This window comes from Eschrichtius robustus, chromosome 1 (assembly GCF_028021215.1).
Source record: "Eschrichtius robustus isolate mEscRob2 chromosome 1, mEscRob2.pri, whole genome shotgun sequence".
NCBI classification, from domain to species: Eukaryota; Metazoa; Chordata; class Mammalia; order Artiodactyla; family Eschrichtiidae; genus Eschrichtius; species Eschrichtius robustus.
This window is the reverse complement of record NC_090824.1, coordinates 164,486,915-164,503,015: the sequence shown is the minus strand read 5'-3', so window position 1 is coordinate 164,503,015 and position 16,101 is coordinate 164,486,915. Positions and strand designations below refer to the sequence as shown.

Sequence of the window (16,101 nt, the reverse complement as noted above, 5' to 3'; positions counted from 1 at the left end):
ACTGAACTGTACACTTAAAAATTATGAAAATGCTACAATGAGGTATCACCTAACACTGGTCAGAATGGCTATCATCAAAAAGTCTACAAATAATAAATTCTGGAAAGGGTGTGGAGAAAAGGGGACCCTCCTACACTGCTGGTGGGAATGTAAATTGGTATAGCCACTATGGAAAACAGTATGCACATTCCTTAAAAAACTATAAAAATAGAGTTACCATATGATCCAGCAATCCCACTTCTGGGCATATATCCAGAGGAGAGGAAAACTCTAATTTGAAAAGATACATGCACCCCAGTGTTCATAGCAGTACTATTTACAATAACCAAAACATGGAAGCAACCTAAATGTCCACTGACAGATGAATGGATAAAGAAGATGTGGTGTATATATATATACACACACACACACACAATACAATGGAATATTACTCAGCCATAAAAAGAGTGAAATAATGCCACTTGCAGCAGAATGGATGAACCTAGAGATTATCATACTAAGTGAAGTAAGTCAGACAAAGACAAATATTATATGATATTGCATATATGTGGAATCTAAAAAATAGTACAAATGAACTTATTTACAAAACAAACAGACTCATAGACATAGAAAACAAACTTATGGTTACCAAAGGGGAAGGGGGGATAAATTAGGAGTATGGGATTAACAGATACACATTACCATATATAAAATAGATAAACAACAAGGATTTACTGTATAGCACAGGGAACTATATTCAATATCTTGTTATAACCTATAATGGAAAACAATTAAAAAAAGAATATATATGTATATGTGTGTGTGTGTATGTATATATATATATATATATATATATATATATATCACCGAATCACTTTGCTGTACACCTGAAACTAACAGAATATTGTAAATCAACTATACTTCAAGAAAAAATTATGAAAATGGTAAATTTTATGTTATGTATATTTTACCACAATTGGGGAAAAAAACTTTTCAGGCAACAATACACCCTAAAACCAACTGAGGAAGACATTTACAAAGTGATAAACCAGCAAATATAATGGAGTGCATGAATTTAAAGGGATACTTGAGTAAAGTAGACCAAACACTGAAACAGCCTTTGTGCTAGTTTTGAAGGAGGTAAAGAACTGGTAGATTGGAGAATTATAACAATGAAAGAGATGGCGTGTGCAAGGAGAACAATAGATCAGATCCAACACAAAGCAAGTTTCTAAAGGGAAAGGTCTGTCAGAGAGGCAGCCCTCACACTACTGACCAACCTGGGCTTGGGAAGTGTTTACTGGAGGAATGAGGTTATGAGGAATCGCAGGGAAAATGGTGAAAGGAGAAGTCTCTGCAGGTGGCTGGTGACTATGAGGGATCAACCAGTCCCTTGCTTTGAGTGAATAGAGAGGTATTGTCTTGATTCAAAGTGATTTTCTGCTAATTATTCTGGTATTATTACTGTGAAGTTACTGAAAGGAAACTCCTGGAGACCCCTGAGGGGTGAGCTGTTGGAGAGATGGTTAGAAAGGGCCAGGAAAGGTGTACTTATTTCTGGGCCCACTGCCCGACCGTGTATCTCTGCCCTGTGCAGGACCTGGGAAAGAGCTGGAGGTGGGTCTGGGAGCAGAAGCCGGCTCTTACTGGGGAGCCCAGCATGGTCAAGGGATTTGTGGAACAGACAGAGCCAAAAACCTGCTGGGCAGCTGATATGAAACAGGTGGCTGTCTGAAAAGGTGTTATTTACGAGGAGGACCCCAGATTTGTAGGGGGACCTCACTTAGAACAACTGGTGGATTAGCTGAGCTTTATTGGAGGCAAAGATGCTAGGAACCCGAGCCACTGTGGCCTCCCAGATGGGGCTGGGGAAGAGGGTGGGAGTGGGGCTGTGTCTGATAAGCTCAGCATGCCATTCGAGGCATCTGGGGCAGGTCTGGCACATAGTAGGCATTCAGTAAATATTTGCTACATTGAAATGAATTGAAAACCCACTTGTTTCTATTCCGTATTTGCTTTTTGTTTGTTTGTCTTCGTTTTGCTCTTAGTTTTCTGGTGAAGAGTTACGACATTTTTTAAAAGAGAAGATATTTGATTCAGCTAAATCCAGCTAAAAGGGGGTGGATCCACATCTAGAACAGAATGGCACCCTCCCCCTGCCACCGGGGGCGCTGCTAATGGCCACTCTTTCACCCTCACAGGCTCCCTTTCCTCCCCTATGCCTTCCTGCATCCCACCTCTGCTCCCATGACACGCTCTCCCTATGTTCAGATATTGTCTTGCTAATGGCTCCCAAGTCTCCCATCCCAGCTCTATGCCTGCCGTATCTAACTGCCTACTGGACATCTCCGCTTGCTTGTTCCTCAGTATTCTGCATCTCAGCATGTCCCAAATTGCACTCGTCATCTCTCCTCTCTGATTTGCTGCTGCCCCTCTCCCTCCAGGATTCCATGTATCCTTGAGACATGTCATTATGTGGACAACATCTCGAGTTGGAAACCTCAGTGCCACACATGACTCCACCATCTTCTTCATTCATCCTCAGTCTTGTGCCTACCTCAGACATGACTCTGGAATCTCGCCTCACCTGTCCAAGCCTGCCCCATCCCAGCTATTCCAGATACAGACAGGTACCTCTCTGTTCTGCTGCTGGTGTCAATCAGAGGCAATTCATCCATACAGCTCCAGCCCCTCGCAGAGAGATCTAGCAAGCTTTAGAATTGATTGCTTCTGGAGGTATAGCACTTCCTTGGCTCCACAGAAATCTTGGCTCCACAGATTTCTTGGGTTTCTTAGTTCCCCTCCGGAGCCCTAAGTCTCAAGAAAGCCTAGGCAACAAGCTAGGGAGAGTGTGTTCCTTTTTGTTCCTACCAGTTCCCGAGCTCCTGGGGCTCTGGGTCTCACATCCACTTCTTTTGGGGGCACTATGAGGCTTAGAGCAGTGGCTGGCAACCTTGGCGGCACATTGGAACCAACTGGGGAGGATTACTGATGCATGGGTACCCACCAAACCAATTAAATCATTCTCTCTGGAGGTGGGGCCCTGGCACTGGCATTTTGTCACGGCTCTCTAGGTGATTTTAATCCTCGGCCAAGGTTGTGAATGACTGGTTTAAAACACCTATTTCCACTCTCTCTGCCTTGCGGTCTCAGAATTATGCCCCCTCTCCAGCTTTCCAGCCTGGCCCTTTCAAGTTCTTCTCCAGGAATAGCAGCTTAACTTGGAATGACTCTACTACGTCCTTGACTATTTTTCATCCAACAATTCATCCATCTATTCTGTACCTGGCACTGGGAAACAAGTATAACTACATGCTTAGAGTGGGCATCTATTATTTGGGGGCACCATCCTGTATCCATTTACTTTGATTTTCCCAACCCTTGATTTTCCTTTGGGTGTCTGTTTCAGTCCTACTCCCAGTCCATGGCCTTCTGTGAGAAGCTCACTCCAGGGCTGCATGTGGCCCAGGCTAAGCCAATAAGGGTGTTTCATCCTCTGCCCACAGCGATTGGCTCAGGGATGGGCCCGTGCCCCAACTCAGGCCAGTCAGGCATAGTGCAACTCAGTTCTGGGACTTTGGTTTGAACTGTTTGGGGATTTGCTCATTTCTTGCTACCTATGAATGTGAGACCAGAGCCAAGAAGAGAGCTTGTCTGAGGATGAGCCTGAACAGAGCAAGGAAAACCCAGGGAGGGACCCTGCCCTCGAAGATCACCGTCTAGTGGAGGAGACTCACCTGTTGACACATCCCAAAGGAGCAGTAAAGGGATAATCAGTGAGCTAGCTCAGGGCAGTGGAGCAGCATGAGCTGGATGTCCCTGGGGGGGCACTAGACTGCCCATATGGTCATTTCCATTTTTGCCTCTTGTAGTTAAATTCTTTGGGGAGGCAGCCAGTGAGGCCCAGCCTCTCCTCAAGGCCATTGGGTTGTTTGATGATTGACCCCTCTTCCCAGGAGCTGCAGCTTCCCAGGGCCCTGCATCGCAGGAGATCGCTGGTTCCTCCCTCCTCATTCAGGCTCCCATCCCTTATGGGAGGCTGATCAAGACACTTCCTCTTCTTCTGTGGTGACCTAAATCAGAAGGAAATCCAAAAAAGAGGGGATGTATGTATATGTGTAGCTGATTCACTTTGCTGTACAGTAGAAACTAACACAACATTGTAAAGTGATTATACTCCAATAAAAATTAATTATAAAAAAAAGAAAGACACTTCCTCTCCTTTTCTGGCCTTGGCTGAAACCTCACTTAGATCCTCCTAACAAACTTCTCTTGCCTCCAGCCTTTGCCTCTCTGGACCATTCTCCCTACTGCTGCTAGAGAATATAAGATGCTAATCTGATCATACCAGCCTCCTACTTCAGAATTTTCACTCGCTCCCTGTGGCCCTCAGAATCAAGTCCAAACTCCTTAACATGCCCCTGAGGTCTTTCACAATGTGGTACCAACTTACCTCTCATGCCTGGTCACTTCCTACCACACACTATTGAGCTAAACACGTGGATATTCCCTATCATTCCCTGTATGAGTCATACCCTTTAATGCCCCCATGCCTTAGCTTATCGGCCTTCTCTCCCATACATCCTTTAAGATCCCGCTGAGATGTCCCCTTTTTGAAGCCTTCCCCAGATGAAGTCAATATCTCATGGGACTTTATTCATACCTTGGTTACATTATATTTTGCTTATTAGGTTGTTTGAGGACATAGATCGGTCCTCAATCTATGTCAGAATTGGCGCTAAGTTAAGGTTGAATGAATGAATGAATGAATGAATGGTTTCAGAATCCTTAGAGGCATCTAGGACAGATAGACTTAGGAGAGCCCTGGATGAAAAGAGTAGAGGACAGTTGGGATGTTGGAAGCCATTTAGAGCTCATCTCTCCAAGAGCAGGCCCTCAGCCAGATTGGAAACAGAGGGGCTGGGGCTGGCATCTTAAAGAGATGGTCCATTGTCTTCTCTGACCCTCAGGTGCCCTTCAGAGAAATCCTGAAGCTATGAAGAGATTTGGACACAGGTTGGCAAAATGTTACCGGGCAGGAAGTGCATGAGCTGTTTCCATACAGTTTCAGAATCCTCAAACAAATTTAGTTTATTAATTTTCAGTCTTTTTTTTTTTTCTTTTCTTTTTGGCCGCGCCAAGCAGCATACAGGACTTCCCAGATCAGGGAGCAAACCCGCACCCCCTGCAGTGGAAGCACGGAGTCTTAGCCACTGGACCACCAGGGAAGTCACCCCCGCCGACCACCATTGTTAACATCTTACATTACCACAGAACATGTGGCATAAGGAAGGAACCAACACTGGTACATTACTATTAACTAAACTCCAGACTTTATTTGGATTTCACAGATTTTTCTTCTTTCTCTTCCAGGATCTAATACAGTATTTAGTAAATCATCATGTCACCTTGGTCTCCTCTGGTCTGTGACAGTTTCTCAGTCTTTCCTTGCTTATCATGACCTTGACAGTTTGGAGGAGTACTGATCAGGTATTTGGTAGAATGTCCCTTGATGTGGATTTGTCTGGTGTGTTTATCATGATTAGACTGGGTTATGGGCTTAGGGAAAAAATAACATACAGGTGAAGTATACTTCTCATCACATCCTATCAGAGGGTATGTGATACCAACATGGTTTCTCACTGGTGATGTTAACCTCGATCACTTGGTTAAGGTAGTGTCTGCCAGGTTTCTCCACTGTAAAGTTACTGTTTCTCCCTTTCCATTCTCTATTCTTTAGAAGCAAAACATTAGGACACTAAGACCAGCCTACTTTCAAGGAGGTGGAGGAGGGGGGTGTTAAACGTTACCTCTTGGAGGGGCGAGTATCTACACATATTATTTGAGATTCTTCAGTAGGGAAGATGTGTCTCTTCCCCACTTATTTAATGATTTACATCAGTATGGACTCATATGTATTTATTTTATATTTTGCATTATAATCCTGTACAACGTTATTGATTGTGTTGCTCAAATTGTTCCAGCTTTGGCCATTAGGAGCTCTTTCAGTTAGCTCATGTATCCCTTCCACATACCGCCATCCCTTAGCTAGTGGGAAGCAGCCGCATAGCACAGGGAGATCAGCTCGGTGCTTTGTGACCACCTAGAGGGGTGGGATAGGGAGGGTGGGAGGGAGGGAGACGCAAGAGGGAAGAGATATGGGGATATATGTATATGTATAGCTGATTCACATTGTTATAAAGCAGAAACTAACACACCATTGTAAAGCAATTATACTCCAATAAAGATGTTAAAAAAAACCAAAAACATACCGCCATCCCTTCGTTTTTTTGAGTACCTCCTTACTTTCTGGTACTACAAGATGCTTTATATTGGTCTTGTATTTTCCCTGCCCCAGACTACACTCAGCCATTTCTCCAGGAGCTAGCTTTTGAGACACAAGAAGCAGAGATGTGGAATGTTACCCTCCTAGGCACAGGGGGTGCACAGTGCTTATCTGCCCCGGGTGCTTGGGAGATTTGCTGGCAATACAGAGGAAGGGTACAGGTGGAGCCGCTCCCTGTTTCCTTAGTTTCACAGGCTTGTATAGCTCTCTCTGGTGAGCCATCCACGGTTACTCCATTTGCCCCCGTTAGAGCGCAGAATGTCCCTCAGACCAACTATTCATGCCGGGCGATCAGATTCTGGAGCCTCTGCTGCCCACACAGAGTGGCAGGATTTCCAGGTCCCTGAGGTTGTGCTGGTCAAGGTCTGGCCTCTCAGACTTCTGGGGACATCTCTGCCCTGCTCATTCCCAACTCTGGGTCTATCCAAATGCCAGTTTTTATTTTCCCAAGGCTGTTGTTTCAAAGTTGGCTTCTACCCCACCTCCTCTCTCTCATGCACGTTCAGTAGGTGTCCTTGCTTCCATTAGAAAAAGGAGCCCACCAGGCAAGTGTTCCCTCCACCTCTCTCACCTTCCCCTCTAGACCCTTCTCCCACCTCCAAGGCCAACGCCTCCCCCTGGGCCTGGACCGCATCCTCTCCCGGTTTCCCCAGGACCTCCGCTTCCTTCTCACATCTTCAGTCTTGTCCCCGCTCACTGGCTCCTCTTGCTCAACATAAAAGGATCCTCAAATCTCTTGCCCTAAAAAGAGTCTCCTCGGCCTCGCCTCAACCTCCAGCCAGCATGGAATCTCTCCCCTTGACTGCGGGCCTCTTGATAGGAGAGACTTCACCAATCATTTCCCTTGACAACTGGGGCCACGAAGACCAGGTTGACGGGAGATTTTCCACAGAAAAAGGGTGACTGTATTGGCTTCAATGGTGGGAGGAGGTACTGATAGGGAAATTAAGTGGCCTCTCTCTAGGGAAGATTCCAGGATAGTGGAATACTACTGACAAGGACCGGAAGCTTAGACAAGGCTCTGGGTGTCTGGGAAAGCTCCTGAGAGGCAGGACCCGACCTAGGCCTGGAGTTGGGGTTGAAGGAGAGGAGGCCACTCCCCACAGGGACGGCAGCCCGAGATTGGAGGAAAAGAGGGGCATCCATTTCCAAATCTTGTCTGATCCACCCTTTCCTCTGCCTGTAGGGAAGCCTTTGCCCAGAGTGAGAGCCCCTTTAATCATGGAGGATTTAACCTCACCTGGGCTCACACCTCTAGCATTGCCCTGTTTTCCGCTGACTGTGTGAAGCAGCCCAAGTGATTCACCAGCTCCACCTGTTTGGCCTCACTACGTCTTCCCAAGGTAACTTGGGTGTGCCCTTTCCATCAGTGGAGAGAAAGGAAACTCCAATTCAGGGTTTGGGATACTACTTGGCCCAATGCACTGTGAATCTATCTTCTGGTACTTCTATTCCAGCTGAGCCTGCTTCTGCCATTCATCCGCCTTCTGCTGACTTCTCCCTTTGACACTGCCGGAAACCCGCACCCCTAACCAGCTTCACCTGTCCTTTGGAATTCAGCTTGTGATAAGTTTCCTCCAGGACCAAATGCTTATCCAGTCCTGGCTCTAAACAGACTTACCTGTGCTTACAGACCCTGGCCAATTCTGTGTATCTGTGGCCAGGCCTATTTGCTAATTCATTCATTCAACAAATATTTATGGAGGACTTTCAGGTACAGTTCTAGGCACTGGAGAGACAATGATGGGCAAAAAGATATGGGCTTCATAGAGTGTGCAGATGTGCCTGGGAGACATACTAAATAATTTCACAAATATAAATTACAAACAATAACTTCAATGAAGAAAAAGTACAGGAGTTCACAGTCTTGTCTGGGGCATTAGGTAAAGGTTCCACAAGGAAGTGACAGTTCAACTGAGATCTGAAAATGAGTAGGAAAGGACTAGGCAAAGGGGCTGGGGTGTCAGAGACAAGAGAGGACAAACTCTTCCCAGACTGACAGAATAGCATGGGCTGATGGGAGGATGGCCGGCTGGAGTGCAGAAAGCAAGGGGAGAGAATAAGAGGAGAAAAGGCTGGAGAGGGCAATGGGTTTACAATGCGGCAGGGCCTTATAGCCATGTTCCAGTATCTTGTCTTCATCCCAAGGGCGGTGGGAAGGAAACCACTGGAGCATTTTAAGAAGAGTGGTATGATCTGATTTGTAATTGAGAAAATTACTCGCAGGGAGTCACTAGCCACATGAGGAGACGCTGAGGGTTAGCAGGTAAAGTTGTGGTCCCAGGAGACATGAGGGTGGGGTTGGGGTGGTGGCCCTGCTCCATATGCTTGTTCCTTGACTTTTTTACTGTCCTGAGTAAAAAAAAAATCCTGCCCAGGCTCATGTGGGCAGTATGTTCTCAGCAGAAAATGGTCCTGCGAAAGGCCCAGAGGGGGGATGAAGATTAGGTTAGTCCCAGTGCCGGCCTTTAGTGGGGGATCCGGACCTGATACGTGGAAAGGAGATTAAGAGACTGCCCTTCTTTAAGCTCCACTTTTGCCATCTCCATTTCCCTTGCTCTAAGCCGAGTTGATTAAGCCCCCATCCCATCTTTACCCAGGGAAGAGCCCAGAACACCTGCTGCGGGTGTAGGATCCTCCCTGCCCCGCTGGCTTCCAGAATTTCATGGTGGGGGTACCCTGAGCCACCCACCTGGCGGTGGATGGCAAGATGTAAGGGGGCTATAAGGAGGGACATAGCCGTGCCCATCACAGATTCTGAAGACCTTGAGCTCAGACCTGAATGTGTGACCTTGGGCAAATCACTTCCTCTCCTGGGGCCTCGTTCCAGCATCTGCAAACTAAGGGTCGCCCCAAGTCCCCTCCAGCTGCGAGCGGGACTCTCAATCCCGCAGGCTGGATGCTTGCTCGCGGCACTGCGCCAAGCCCCCGGGTGGGCGTGGGGCGGGGGCACGCCAATGCCGAATCTCAAAGGGAAGGGGGGGTGCTCAGGAGGCGGGTGGCGACCGCGGGGCGGCGCCGGGGGGACGCCGCACACACGGCCGCGCCCCCCGCCCCTAGGCTGCGCGCCGGGCCCCGGGGGCCAAGAGGTTACGTAAGGAGCCGGGCGGCGGGAGCGGGGCGGGGCGAATACCGCCCGAGCGCGGCCGCCCAGCCCCCGGCGACCAAGACCCCGCCCGCCCGCCCGCCCGCCCGCCCGCTCGCGCCTGGTGGCGGCGGCGGCGGCGGCAGGCGCGCAGCCCCGCGGAATGGAGCGGCGCCGGGGCTGAGCCGGGCGCGCACGGGCTGCCGCATGTGCCGCGCGGGGAGCGGCTGCAGAGCGGGCGGAGAGCGAACACGAGAGGCCCCGTCGGAGCGGCAGCCGGAGCAGCGCCGGAGATGGGGTGAGTGAGACCGCGCCGCGCGCGCCCCGCGCGCAGCCCCAAGAGGGGCTGCGGGGCCGCGGCTCGCGTCCCCCGGGCTCGGAGCCCCGAGAGCGAGCCGGCCCCTACACCCCGCGCCGGGACCCTGGAGCCAGCGAGCAGTCGGCTCCTGAGAGCCTGAGGCCGCCTGACTCCGCGCCCTCCGCCCCGGCGCGCGGACACCGGGCAGGGGCACCCTGGCCTGGGCGCGGACTTTCAGCTCCGCGCCCGTGGCCTTTCCCCTCCCAGGCAGCCCGGGCGCGGGCGCGGGGGCACCGGGCGGGGACAGGCACCCTGGCCGGCCTCCGTGCTTCGGCCATTCCGTGGTCCCCTCTCTCCGGGCGCGATCAACCCCAGGGCCTGTGTTTTGGAGTCTAAGAAGCAGTTAGTCTTTCTGCACGATTGGGTTTATTACAAACAAAATGAAAATCGAAGTTTTCCTGGAAAGGGAACACACCAAATAATAATAATCCCCAGTGTAGTAATAGTGGACTTTGAGTCTGCTTTGAGATGACTGAGGATTTGTAGGTAAGGCTTCAGTCTTTGAAACAACTGAGTTGATGCTCAGGAGAGAAGTTGAAGTACTCTGTCGAAGTGACTAATGCTTCTGAGTATATAAAGTAATTTAAAAAGCAGAATTGATTTCTCCTTGGCGTCTCTCTGAGCAGTAGGCGCTGTGAGTCAGGGAGCCGCTGTGCTAATAACAAAATTAACTCCTTACATCTACTTACCTGATGTGAGCCCATATTGATGATGTGCTGTGCACCCTCAGGGAACGGTTGCTATTCCCATTGTACAGATAAGGAAACTGAGGCCTGAAGTGGTGGGGTGATTTCTCCCAGGTTGGGCAGGCAGCTGATGAGTGTTTGTAGAAGGACGCTGAGCGCATCGGCAGAGGGGAAGCCACAGCCTGACTGTGGGCTTGGGAGTGGGGGGTGGGTAAGTGAGCCAGAGTTCCTGAGTCTCTGTGTCCCCTGCTGCTGAGCTTAGTGGCCTTCAAACAGCACTTCTCAAGACCCAAAGACTTCTGCTGGGTGGGTCTAGAGAGCTTGCTTTCCTGTATGGGATTGGTGAGGAGTGGAAAGGGGAAGGATTGTCCTGGTGGCCTGACCCAGCTCTCATGGGTCAGTGGCTTTGTTGCACCTTACTCCTTACTTTACTCCAGGTAAGTTTCTGGAGTCATTTTACCCAGTGAATTTTATCTATGTGGTCTGTAAAGTGTTTGGAGGAAACAAGAGGGAGGCCAAGAGGAATTTTGAGAAGGGAAGTGTGAGAACTCAAGACCAACATGAGCAGGTCAGTGGGGACAGAGAGGGGCCAGGAGATTTGCTTAAGACATTGGTGCGGATCCAGATTTCACACATACAGAAGGTGTGAGTGATTGTACCAGAGGCACCCTGGCTGGGAAACAGTTTTTCTGTAACATTTAGTTTTTCTGTAACATTTCCAGTGACCTCTTGGTCAGCGATGAAAGGGCTGCTTTGTGCAGTGGGAAGCTTTGAGGCTCTCAGATTTCATACTTTTAAAAAAAAATGTATGGGAAGAAGGAGTTGGCAAATGTAGGTCTCAAGATGGAAGATAAAAGGGATCTGGGTAATTTTAACACTCTCTCTCCCCCCTCCCCCCAGCCAACACAAAACCAACCCAACACACTTGCATGATCAAAAACAAATATTTAAGCTCTGTGGTTGAGATCAAATAGTTCTGTGGAAATGAAAATGTTTACTCATAAAATCTTAAAGAAAATGTCAGAAAATAATTTTTGTTTGTAGAGAAGCAGGGAGGAGTAGCTTGGAGATTTTGTTTAAACATTGAATATGCCTCTCATGTAATTTTAACATCATCTGATAAGTGTCTATTACTCACTTCTTGTAGGTAACAGTTGGTTTGTAACTCCTACCTACTTCTGCCATTTTTAATATATCCACCTCTTCTATAATTTATGTGAACGTACAAACCATGGCTGTAAGTTGAGATGGAGCTGAGGACTGGGTAAGCAGTTCAGACAGAGGAGGGTGGAGGGAGCCATTTTAACCGAAAATAGAACCAATGTCATCCTTTCCGAGAGCTGAGTAGGATGGAGGGGGATGAAGCAAGAAAGGGCAGCCAGTAGAAAATCTTGCTGTGATCCTACAGCTTTGTCATGGCTCTACTGTCTAGACATGACCAAGATTTAAGGGAAAAATACAAAAAAAACCCTGAGTTTATCTCTTCCCCACTTAAGATGCTTTTCCTCATTCAGATGTTCACTGCTATTTCCTGCTTCTCTTCTGAGAAGTAGTTTGCATTAAGTGTGTGGTTTCCCCAGTAAGTCTGTGTTCTCACTCCCCAAGGAAGCTGCTTCACACCTTCTCCCCTTCTCAGACCTCTCTCTCCTCCCCATGCACACCTTGCCTCCCTTTTCATTGACAAAATAGAGCCACAGTCCAAGGAAAAGCCTCATCTTTCTGCCCTGCTACAGTCCCGTGTGCAGCTGCTCCTGTGTTTTCCTTCCCACCTGTTGTCCTACCAGAGGCTCACCCCTCCTGGTGGACCATTCATCCCATCCCCGTTCACCTTGTCAGGGAACATTTCTTGTTCTCTCAGCTTCCTCTCTCTCCAGGGTCTTTCCCATCAGTGCACAAACATGCTTTAGTTCAGTGCTGTCCAGTAGAACTTTCCACACTGATGGAAACATTCTGTATCTGCGTGGTGCAGTACCGCCGCCGCCAGCCACATATGGCTCTGGGGCACTTGAAATGTGGCTAGTGCGATTGAGGACCTGATTTTTAATTCAAGTTTAATAGCCACAAGCAGCTAGTGGCCGCCATATCGGACAGCACAGCTTTAGTGTCTCTCGTTTTACATCCCTGTCCTTCTTCTCTTCCACTTCTTTGCTCCCCTTCACCTGAAAACATCTCAAAAGAGATGTCCAAACCCACTGTCTCCATTCATTTCCTTCACCTACCATTGGTTAGCCCTTCACAGTCTACAGTCTGGCTTCTGTCCCCACCTCTTCACCAGAACTGCTGGGTCACTGATGACCTTGTCCTTGTCTTCCTCCCCTTCTCAGCAGCGTTCTTCCCCCATGGCCACTCCCTCCTCCTTCCCACCACACTCTCCTGGGTTTCCTCTTCCCTTCCTGATGGCTCCTCTTCAGTCTCGCTGCTGGTTGCTCCTCTTTCTGACCTCAGTGTGATGGGGTTGTTTAGGAACTTGTCCTGGTTCCTTTTCGCTGTCAACACTCTCTGCCTAGGTAATGTTATCCCATCCCAACCCAATCCCCCCATGGCTTTTTTTAATTTTTATTTTTAATAAATTTATTTATTTATTTATTTTTGGCTGCATTGGGTCTTCGTTGCTGCGTGCAGGCTTCCTCTAGCTGTGGCGAGCAGGGGCTACTTTTCGTTGCGGTGCGCTGGCTTCTCGTTGCGGTGGCTTCTCTTGTTGCGGAGCATGGGCTCTAGGCGCTCGGGCTTCAGCAGTTGTGGCACACAGGCTCAGTAGTTGTGGCTCGCGGGCTCTAGAGTGCAGGCTCAGTAGTTGTGGTGCACGGGCTTAGTTGCTCTGCAGCATGTGGGATTTTCCCAGACCAGGGATCGAACCAGTGTCCCCTGCATTGACAGGTGGATTCTAAACCACTGCGCCACCAGGGAAGTGCCCCCATGGCTTTAATTACTATCTATATGCTGGTGACTCCCATGTTTGTACTTCTAACACAGCCCTTTCTCAGGGCTTCCTGCTCTTGTCCACGCATGGAGCTCTTGATATTCCTTCCAGATCTCTCCTTCCCTCTTTCTTCCCCATCCCAGTCCATGGGCCCACCATCCACCCACTTGTAAGAGTCGTCCTTGATTCTTCTCTCCCTTACCCCTGACATCCAGGCTGTCAGTGGGTCCCAGGGGTTCTGCTTCTGGGATATTATCTGGGGTGCATTCTCCTCTCCCTAGAATCATAGCTCCTACTCTAGTCCTGGCCACTGTAGCCTCCTTCCTGGACTAACTTCCTAACAGTCCCCCCAGCTTCCACTCTGGGGTGTCTCCAGTCCATTCTCCACATGGGAGCCCGAGTGATCGGCTTTTCAATCAGGTCACATCACTCTTTTCCTTAAACACCCTCCAGCTGACAGGCAGCTGGCTTGTGCCCCGCCTTCCCAGCCACTCTGGCCATCCCTCACTGCCTTCTGCTAACACTGGCCTCCTTTCTTTTCTTGCCCTGCCTGGGGGGGTCTTTGAACTTGCTCTTCCCTGTGCGTGGAACGTTCTTGCCCTGACTCTGCAAATACCTTCCTCCTTCTCATCCTTGGCATTTTGACATCAGGATCTCCTGCTCAGGGAACTTTCCTGACCACCCCTGTTACATGCTGACAGTAACCATACTTTGTTCCCACAATTGCTCACCACAGCACACCTGCTGTCGTTTGGGTTCTACCTACTTGTTTATCATCTGCCTTCCCCAATAGCGTCCTGAGAGGATAGGGTCTTCTGTTTTTCACCAGTGAATCCCAACAGCTAGCACAGTGTCTAGCACCTAATAGGCCCCCAATAAACTTTTTGATTGAGTTAATGCTTGAATGTGGTGGGCAGCCTTGCTTGGATGCTGGCCTGGAAGTTGTGATAAGTTTTGGATTACCTTTTATATAGCACGCTAAATTGAGAGTTGCAAGGGCCAAGAGAGAAAGAAATCACATTTGGATGCAGTTTTCTTTTAATGCTAAAGCAAGCCATTTAGCTTTTATTTTGACTTCGGTTAATTTTCAGGCTGTCGGCTCTCACCTGAGCATTGGGGTTGTAAATTACCCTTTTACCCGCCTGCAGAAGGCTAATAGAAAAGCCATCTTGTCTGCTGTTGTGACTTGTGGATGATTTTGTCAGTGTTTACAAACAAGATCTACTGTATTTCTGTCTGGCTTCAGTTTACACTCATTTGTTTTGTTCAGCCAAGATTATGTTGCAATGTAACAATCTTGGTTATCTAACACTGTGGGCCTTCTTTTGGTAATCTATACCGATTAGCTTTCTTCTGATGACCATTCCTTCTCCTTTCATTTTCCACTCCCTCTGAATCACACCTAATTACATAGTTCCTACAAATTACAGACTTTTCTTTGGGGTTTGTGTTGACTAAAATAGATAACAGTCTCTCAGATATACTGAGGAAACTTGTCTTCTCTTGGTCCTGTTGTGGGGTTTTTTGTTTGTTTTTTTAATTTATTTTTGGCTGTGCAGCGCGGCTTTGGGATCTTAGTTCCCCTACCGGGACCATGGCAGTGGAATGCGTAGTCCTAACCCCTGGACCACCAGGGAAGTCCCCTGTTGTGGGTATTTTAAGCTTTCTGAGGTTCACTCAGTCTCTTCATCTGTAAGGCAATTGGAGAGTCTACTGGGGATCCGGGATGAGCAAACCTACTAGTTAGTTCCTGCCCTTGTGGAGTTTTGAGGAAGAGGAGATAAGCCACATATACAAGTACCAGCTTTATGTGTGAGTTTCAACAAACTATTGTAATCCATAGGGTGTCAGAGGAACTATCTGGGGAACTTAGGAAAGATGCCCCAGTACACTATGGAGAGATGCTTAGAGAGACCTTTAGCATGTAGGATCACCCTCATTATTTAGAAGCCCTTAACATCACCCTGAGTGTCAGAGATGGAAAAATACACAGTACTTGGCATGGGGTAGACACTAAGTAGATATGTACTGAATGAATGAGTGAATAGGAATAAATGAATACTCACTTTGGGTTGACTTTCACTTTGGGAAGATGCCATCATTCTTGTTGGAAACAGTCCTGAAACAACTGGTCTTGAAGGTTTTAGAATGGAATTGAGGGCACATTTGCTGCTTGTGCACAGTGCCCTGAAGGAAGACCCAGAGCAGAGCAGGTGGTTTGCTTTTGTCTGATGGACTCAATGATTTGTGTAAATTACTAGGTTTCTTTTCTGTAATGGCTCCTGGGGAACTTAAGAGACAGATGTGTGGTCCCCCTTAGCAAATTTATCAGACCTCATCCTTTACCTTTATTCCTCATTCAGTTGTATGGCCCTGCCCTTGTTTTACCTTCACCCTTTTTCATCTACCACTTTTTTTTTTTTAACAAAATGTAAATAGCTTTGCTTTTTTCTAATAAAAATGTTACATGTTCATACTAAAAAATAACAGCATAAAGGAGGAAGTGAAAATTACTTGTCATCCCACATTGCAGGGATAACCTCCATCAGCTATCGTATGTCTGTCTTTGCAGACTTTTCCATGTATTGGAATATATATGTCTCCGTGTCTAGATCTATGTCTACATAAAACAAGTATATTTTTATCTAAATGGACTCATATCATACATCTGTTTTGTAACATAAGTTTTTCAACCTGAAATACCTTGAATGGACAACTTTCCATGCC

The 16,101-nt window shown here is 47.9% G+C and overlaps 1 protein-coding gene across 3 annotated transcripts in view; it reads left to right on the top strand.

The window, feature by feature from the left end:
- Positions 1-9,632: 9,632 nt before the first annotated feature.
- The window catches only part of HOMER2 (homer scaffold protein 2), a 96,617-nt gene continuing 90,148 nt past the window's right edge, over positions 9,633-16,101 (top strand). For all 3 annotated transcript variants that reach the window (XM_068537933.1, XM_068537941.1, XM_068537928.1), the window contains exon 1: positions 9,633-9,708. In XM_068537933.1, the coding sequence (XP_068394034.1) occupies positions 9,704-9,708 (5 nt within the window). In that variant the 5' untranslated portion in view covers positions 9,633-9,703. The remainder of the gene's footprint in view (positions 9,709-16,101) is intronic.